The 8,461-nt window shown below is 31.6% G+C and overlaps 1 protein-coding gene across 1 annotated transcript; it reads left to right on the forward strand.

Annotated features, from left to right (window-relative positions):
• The first annotated feature begins 4,559 nt into the window (after window positions 1-4,559).
• On the forward strand, window positions 4,560-8,220 carry LOC107002504 (probable serine/threonine-protein kinase PBL8). Its single transcript, XM_015200557.2, has 5 exons — window positions 4,560-4,882; window positions 5,182-5,661; window positions 6,711-6,847; window positions 6,963-7,086; window positions 7,355-8,220. Exons 1-5 carry the CDS (start codon window positions 4,825-4,827, stop codon window positions 7,834-7,836), a joined length of 1,281 nt encoding a protein of 426 aa, XP_015056043.1. The 5' UTR covers window positions 4,560-4,824; the 3' UTR covers window positions 7,837-8,220.
• The last annotated feature ends 241 nt before the right edge of the window (window positions 8,221-8,461 follow it).

Below are 8,461 nucleotides of genomic sequence, written 5' to 3' on the forward strand. Positions count from 1 at the left end.
TCTTGATGCCTTGAAGTTCCGGCATGGACTAGCTTTTGTTTATTTTAGCTTCTTAGAATACTCTTAGTTTAGTAATTTGATCATAGATGTTCTTGTGGTGATGACTTCCAGATTTTGGGGAATAATAGATGTTGAATTTTAGAAGTTATTGAATTGGTTTTTATTAATGAGTTTAAGTCTTCCGCATTACTTTCTGTTGATATTAAATTGAAATGTCAGGGTTTAGATTGGTTGGTTCGCTCACATAGGGGGGTAAGTGTGGGTGCCACTCGCGGCCCGTTTTGGGTCGTGACAATGACTAAAAAACATCACTAATTAACCTGTCAATGATCTATATAGTTAATTAAACATATATCAGTAATGAATTAAACAAGTAATCTAATAGTAACAAATCAACAAATAAACTGCAAAATGAATTAAACTTGTATTACACAAATATTAAAGTTGAATTAGAAGAAAGAATCAAGCATAAATAAAGGACGTAATTGATAAAAGACCACATTGGTCTATAGAAGTGAATTAAACTTGTATCAACAATGAATTAAACAAGTAACCCAATAGTAACAAATCAACCAATAAACTTCAAAATGAATTAAATTTGCATCAAAAGTGTATTATATAATTAAAGTTGAATAAGAAGAGAAAATTAAGAAGGATTGAAAAAACTGAATTAAACTTGTATTATTCATGAATAAAACATGAATTATATATGTCTTATAAATTATTTTGATTTGTATCACTACGAACATGAGTAATGTTTGCAATATGTATTAAAAATGTATTTTTCATGAATAAAATTTATATTATATGTCTTGTAATTATTTTAATTTATATCCCTAAAAAAATGAGTGACGACTGCAATATGTATTAAAAATGTCTTGTGTGTGTCTTATAAATGTATTATTAGTGTGTTACCTAAATCATTCTTGTTGGTATCACTAAGAAAGAAGTGAAGTGTGCAATATGTTTATAAATGTACTATTCATAATAAAACGTATACTATATATATATTATAAATTATTTTGATTTGTATCTCAAAGAAAAAGAGTGATGTTTGCAATTTTTTATTACAAATGTATTGTGCCTATGTTATAATGTGTTACTTCAATTATTTTAATACAAGTTTAATACAATTATGAAACATAACTAATACAACTTTAATGCAATTGCCACACAGTTTTGTAAACTTCACCTTTTTCGAGTTTTACTATAATATTTCTTCTAAAATCAATTGTATAAACTTAACCAAGCCTTGTTAAAATTGAGATAGAAACTCCAAACACATTTTCAATTATTTGCAGGAACAACTTATCGAAACAATAAATTCAAATAATAAATTCAAAATTAGAATCTTTGCAATGATCATCAATGGTGAACTCTTGCTGCTGTGATTTTAGAAATTTGAAATTTCTGCTTGAAAATATAATTTATACAAATATTTGGTCTTTCTGTTCCTCTACTGTCGTGATTTTAAAAAAATAGTGAAATGTGAATAAAAATTGATTTGAGGAGAGTTATTTAAATGAAAATTTCAATAAAAAGAAGAATGAAAAGAGGAAGAGGAGGAGAAAGATAAAGAATGACAGAAAGAGAAGAAGAAGAATATAAATAAAAAGAAGCAGAGGAGGAAAAGAAACAAGGGCACAGAAGCGAAGCGATGGTACATTTTTTTATTAAAAAAATGTTATGATCAGTAAAAAAAATTATATTGTCATAGATGATAAATATTTTCTTGACATAGCATATTTATGTGATTTACCCTAACATAAATATGTCCAACTATTAATTGATGACATAATTAAATCTTTTTTAATAACTTAATGATATATTTAAGCTTTTCCCCTTCTTTTTATGATATTTTGTTTAAACTTTAAAGATGAAAAAGAATCCCTTAATTTAAGGTAAACTAATAATTTGTTATAGGATTCAATTAGGAATTATAATTATCTCTTCAAGTTCTTAAATGTTGTTATGGAAAAAAAAAAGAACTTCTATTTTGTAATATAGAATAAATACAATATTATGTATGTAGTTAAGATTTAAGAACGGTCACATAACAGATATGGATATGAAATTTCAAATTTCATAGTTAGAAGTCTACATATTTAACATGTGAAGTTCTGATCTCATAAAAATAATTATTTTTAAAAAAAACTAAATAAAAAATTTATCAATAAACATTAATTCAAACTTTAAATTTTGTATTCAATAAAAAGGGTCAACAAAGTGAAAATACTTAAGCATATGGTACAAATTTAAAGAGGAAATTAATTTAAAGAGAGGACAAATAGGAGAAGACAAGAGAAATAAATTTTCATGTTGTTAATTGTCTGGCAAGGAGGGCCACACTACGGTTAGTCGTTGAATTATGAAACCACCAACGGTTTTGGTGAGAGAAAATGACAAAAATACCCCTCATACAAACGAGGATAGATTTAAAATAGTCTCTTAAATATGCGCGTTATAGTTTTGACTTTTTCAATTTTGTTAAAAGTTAACACTGTCTGTTAGATTGGAGGGAAAAAGTAACGAGTAATTAAAAAGATATAAAAAAAATATATAACAAAAGTTACACTTTAAGAAGTTCTACTAGACGCTAGAAATAAATATATAAATGAATAAATAATAGCAAAAACTATAAAATTAAACCTTTAAATGTAAGTTCCACTATTTTTCTTTGTTTCTTTTATTGTTCACATCAAATCTAATTACTTGACGCTAGAAATAAATATATAAATGAATAAATAATAGCAAAAACTATAAAATTAAACCTTTAAATGTAAGTTCCACTATTTTTCTTTGTTTCTTTTATTGTTCACATCAAATCTAATTAATAAAGTTCGATAAGATTAAAAAATTATTATATTTTGATGGGAGTCAAAAATCAAGATTATTCATTACACACTTAAAGAGACTATTTTGAATGTATCATCCAACATAAGAGCCACTTGATTATTAATGCAATAATATTTATATTTATGTAATTATGTTGTAATATTTTTTTCTAAAATAATATAAATAAATGAAGGAACTTTCATAGAATGACATTATTATAGATAATTCTTGTTAGCTGATTATCTCTGAGATTCTGTTTTTTTAACTTTTTCAAGGATTTTCACAGATTTAGTTGTTTCCAAAAATAACTTTAATTTATTTTATGCCAAGCACAACTATTCCCAAATATCATTTCACCTTAATATTAAATTTTATTTTTAATCATAATAAAATGTGATCAACCACTTATTATATTTTCACATGCGAATGTTAAAGCCCCACAAAATAATTATTCATCAAAAATAAAATTGAAAAGAAAAAGATAAACATTATTTCTATTTTAAATTTTGTATTCAATTAAAAGGGCAAATAAGAGTAAAAAGTGAGAATGCTTAAGCATAAGGTACAAGCTTGAATAGGAAATTTTTCTTTAAAGAGATTACAAATTTTCTTGTTGTTAGTTGTATGGCAAACTCGAAGGACGTGGTATAAAGTGGCGTTTGATTGTGAAAATAGTTTTATTTTCACTTTATTTAGATTTGTTGGAGTTATACTTGAAGTTGAAGTGGCGTATAAATATATAATTAATTTGTTTTAAAAGAATAATGTCATAAGGTTATCTTCGAGATATTTCAAGCTGATAGAGTACCTCAATTTCGCATAAAATAAAATTTGTGGTAACAAATCACTTTTAGAAAATGTTATTAACGATAATTTTTCTCGTTGGACTTTATAAATAAAATAATGTCTAATAAGTTACTGCAAATTACATTTAATCTAGTTTTACAAAATTTCAAAAAACATATTATTAAGTGAATTGGTTCAAATAATATTCTCTCTAGTTCATAATTATTGTACTTTTTTTTCTTTTAGCCTTTTTTCAATATTCAAAACTAAAGTAAATTGTTGTTGTTCCATACTCAAGGAAGTTGTTAAATTTGTTTTCCCCATTTTTGCTCTTTACTTATATTTTCTATATGGTAAGTTTAAGAGAGCTAATTACTCATATTTTTATCGTACTTCAAATTATTTGTATACTCAAATATTAGAACGAATCTTATTGAATTTTTCAAGGGGGCGCAAATCCCTGTGAATCCCATACTACTTTGTCTTGAACTAGAACTCAAAAATCATAACACATAGCGTTCAAAACAACCCCCGTAATGTCATACAAAAGAGCCGTAGGAATTGCTTAGCCTCATGAAAATTTTATAATTCTCGAGGAGGTTTTACTTTGTCAAAAGACTCGAGCTTTAACCTTAGCTAATTGTAACTAAGAAACCACTATTTCGCTTGACGAGAGAATAACTAAAAAATCAACATAAATATAATGTCCAAATTTCTATTCTATTTTTTTTTATTATTTAACAATCCACTAAATATGAATTAAAAAAATAAATTACTTTGATCAAAAATTCTAAAACGTCTCGCTTCACGATCTCGCGAGTCAGAACAATGGCTGTGTGTTAAAGTAAATATTTTAGAGTGAGCATGGTTCGGTTCAGCACGCGCATACAGCTTTATTGAATTTTTTAGTATATTGGAGAGACTGGCCCCTGACTGAGCGAGTATGTGTACCACTGTTTCTTTGGCCTTTATCTCCCTTTTACAGCAGCACAAATACCCATCAAAGTTGGTATCACTATCTACTTCTCCTGCTAATTGCAAATACAGAGAGAGAGAGAAAAACTACCCAAACGTGCGCTGTAAAGAGCTCTTTTTGACTCTCTGTTTTAGTGTAGAAAAGGGAAAAGTGTTGAATTTGGGAGGGAGGGAGAGGGGTGCTAATGTGAAGAATGAGACTAGACCTAAGAACAGATAAAGAAGCAGATGGGCAATTGTGGTACTAGAGAAGAATCTGCTGTTGTCTCCAATGCTCATCATCAAGGTTTCTTTTTCTTTTTTTCTCAGATCTGTTTCATTTTTACTAGTTATTTGACTAATTGGAGAAATACCCATATGCTACTTTTTGTGTTATGATCCTCTTTAGTGATTTTGTACTGAAAAGGTTCAATCTTGAACAACAATGTTTGAACTCAAATGGGGTTTTGATACTTTTTGTGTTATGATCCTCTTTAGTGATTTTGTGCTGAAAAGGTTCAATCTTGAACTGTAATTTGAACAAGAGTGTATGAACTCAAATGGGGTTTTGATTACTTTTGATTTTTGTGTTTTTTTGATGGGCAGTCCAGCAGCAGCAGGGGTTATCGTTGGGAAGCAGGATAGGTATTGATTCAAAGAAACATAGTCATAGTCGTTCTACATCAGATCTGAGTGATCCTTCGACTCCGAGAAACTTAGAGGATTTTAGAAAGAATGCTGTACTGTATACTCATATAATTGCATTTACTCTTTTTGAGCTGGAGACAATTACTAAAAGCTTCCGATCTGATTATATACTTGGTGAGGGTGGTTTTGGAACTGTTTACAAGGGCTACATTGATGAGAATGTTCGTGTTGGACTTAAGTCTTTACCGGTTGCTGTCAAAGTACTTAACAAAGAGGGGCTTCAAGGTCACCGTGAGTGGCTTACTGAGGTCAACTTTCTTGGACAGCTTAGGCATTCTAATCTTGTCAAGTTGATCGGGTATTGCTGTGAGGATGACCATCGTTTGCTCGTTTATGAGTTCATGTTTAGAGGAAGCCTTGAGAATCATCTCTTCCGAAGTATGTGTCCTCTTGTTGTCCCTCTTGTTTTTTTGCATCATGTTGTGGTGAACTTGATGTTTTTTGATTTCTGCTATTCTTATCGAATAAGATGCCACATTTTTTAAATATTACTACGATAGCTTTAGGTGTGTGAGAGAGTGAGAATCTCAAGTACATGTTATATTTGCTTAGCCTGCTGCATATTGGCTTCTGCTGACTCACTGCAATGCTGACATAGTTGTTGTCTCATATGTACCTTCGCCTCTAAGGTCATTACTTTTGTCACCTTAGAATTAATTGCTTATAAACAGTTATATCGTGTCATAAACAACTCCACGGATTATCAGATCAAAACAGGGATGAGATTTTCAACTCAAGGAACAACTTTTAGCGAATTACCCCCCTCCCTCAAAATAAAAAATAAAAATAATAATGGGTCTGCTCATCTTCATCAGTCCGTGTGTAAAACCGTCAAGTTTGAGCTTCATGATGCAGCAGGCCTAATTCACTAAAATTCATGCTGGAATGACAAAAGTGGAAACTTGTGTCCTTGTAGAGGTACATTTTTGAGTCGGCTTGATCTTTTAGTGTTGTACCAACGGTTTCACCTGTTGTAGTCGAGCTTTTTACCACTCAGAAAATGATGCAGCTCCTAAGATATATTAGTAGTAGATGAACTTTGTAAACTTTGAGATGTTCATCTAAAATTTCCTGGCTTAGTTGTATATTATTGGAATCACATTACTAGGTTTACTAGCCTTCTATTTAATGTTACAGAAATGCTAGATTCAGCCATGCACCTAGTTGAAGAATCTTGTGTTGAGAACGATATTTAGCTCTATGAATAATACTGTAAAATAGGAGAAGTGGTGCTAATGATTGTATATGCTCCTTTGTTTGGTGAACATGTTTGTCTTTTGTGATTGGTGCTTCAAGTAACTGATACTTCAGCCTTAGTAACTAATCTTCTTGGCTTCAAGCTGATGAATCATGATATTAAATTCTTACTGCGTAAAAAGAAATAAGTGTTGGGTTTGCTAAGTTGTGGTATTTCTTGAGGCTTTCAGGGGCTACTGTGTCATTATCTTGGGCTACAAGAATGATGATTGCTCTTGGAGCAGCTAAAGGGCTTGCATTCCTTCACAATGCAGAAAGACCAGTTATCTATCGTGATTTCAAGACCTCAAATATATTATTGGATTCTGTAAGTCATGTTTCCAGGACTTGTACTATGTAACTCACTTGATTTCCTCTTGTTTCACCTTTTCTTGTTTGAGTTTGTCTTGACTGGAATAACATGAGATTGGTGGGAATTGCAGGATTATACGGCCAAACTATCTGATTTCGGGCTTGCAAAAGCAGGGCCACAAGGTGATGAGACCCATGTATCCACTCGTGTGATGGGTACCTATGGTTATGCAGCTCCAGAATATGTTATGACTGGTATGTACCTGCTCCCCCTCTCCCAAAAATAGGTCTTGACTGATCTGTTATCATGCATTTGTTTGATTCTTCAATTCCGACTTAAAACTACAGTACTCTAAACAATTCAAAGTCAAGAAAAAGAAAAAAGTAATAGTTGATAGCAATACTCAATCTGTCTTCTGTATATTTTTAAGCCAAATTTGGAGGCAAAATTGAGGATCACTGTAGAAGTATCTATTTGATGTTTGGCGTACCTGATACAAGTTGTAATATGTTTTGGACACAGGACACCTTACTGCAAGAAGCGACGTGTACAGTTTTGGTGTAGTACTCCTAGAACTATTGACGGGAAGGAAGTCTGTTGACAAGACAAGACCAAGCAAGGAACAGAATCTAGTTGACTGGGCTCGGCCAAAACTTAACGATAAGAGAAAAATGCTGCAGATAATAGACCCTAGATTAGATAACCAATATTCAGTGAGGGCAGCTCAAAAAGCTTGCAGTTTGGCATACTATTGCCTGAGCCAAAACCCCAAAGCAAGACCCTTGATGAGTGACGTAGTTGAAACTTTAGAGCCACTACAATCCAGCGGTGGCAGTACAAATGAAGCCTCATCAACTGGAACAGCTGTTCGATTTGCCATAGGAAAGGTCCCAGATTACAGAACACACCACCGTTATGGTAGCCCTCTTGGTTCTGCAGCTGGTTGTCGGTCTCCCAACCCAAACTGTTCCCCAGGTGGCCCTGCAGCATGCCGTGTTAGATAAACATAACTGAATGTAGCTTTGGGTGTACTGCTGTTCTATACTTTTGGATGTAAATTGCAGGAGAAAGTACAGTCTTTTAAGCTTGTTGTGGTTCTTAAATGGGCAAATCTGTACCAGGTGAAGAGCAATTTGCTGACACAGCTTTTGCTTCTTCCCTTTTTTTCCCTCCATTGTTGCCTCATCGAAGAATTGAATGTGTGTTTGGGTAAGTAATAGTACTAGTTTGATTTTGCGTTTATATATCATTCCGCAATGAAAGTAGAGGTGGATGTGTAAATCCCACATTTGTGAAAACTGACTATGCAGGTGTGGTATAAACACCTTGTAAGTTTCTCAGTTCCATGTTTTGGCTCGAAATATCAATGACTGGTTCAACAACTTGAAGTTAGAGTACCATATCATTTTTCCATTTTTTGATACCCTAGAAATTCCCTAGTAGACATACGAGTCCTACGAGAAAATAATGAGAAAATTCACCACACCCCCTTGTAATATCTATGTATTTTGAAATCAATCACTTCTTTTATATTATGAAATCCTACATAAATATAATGACTCTCATGTACATCTTTTTAAAAGTCAAACAGTTACACCCAGTGTTATCAGTGGAAAAAAAATGAAAAAG

The sequence above is a fragment of the Solanum pennellii genome, chromosome 10, assembly GCF_001406875.1.
Source record: "Solanum pennellii chromosome 10, SPENNV200".
In the NCBI taxonomy this organism is placed as follows: Eukaryota; Viridiplantae; Streptophyta; class Magnoliopsida; order Solanales; family Solanaceae; genus Solanum; species Solanum pennellii.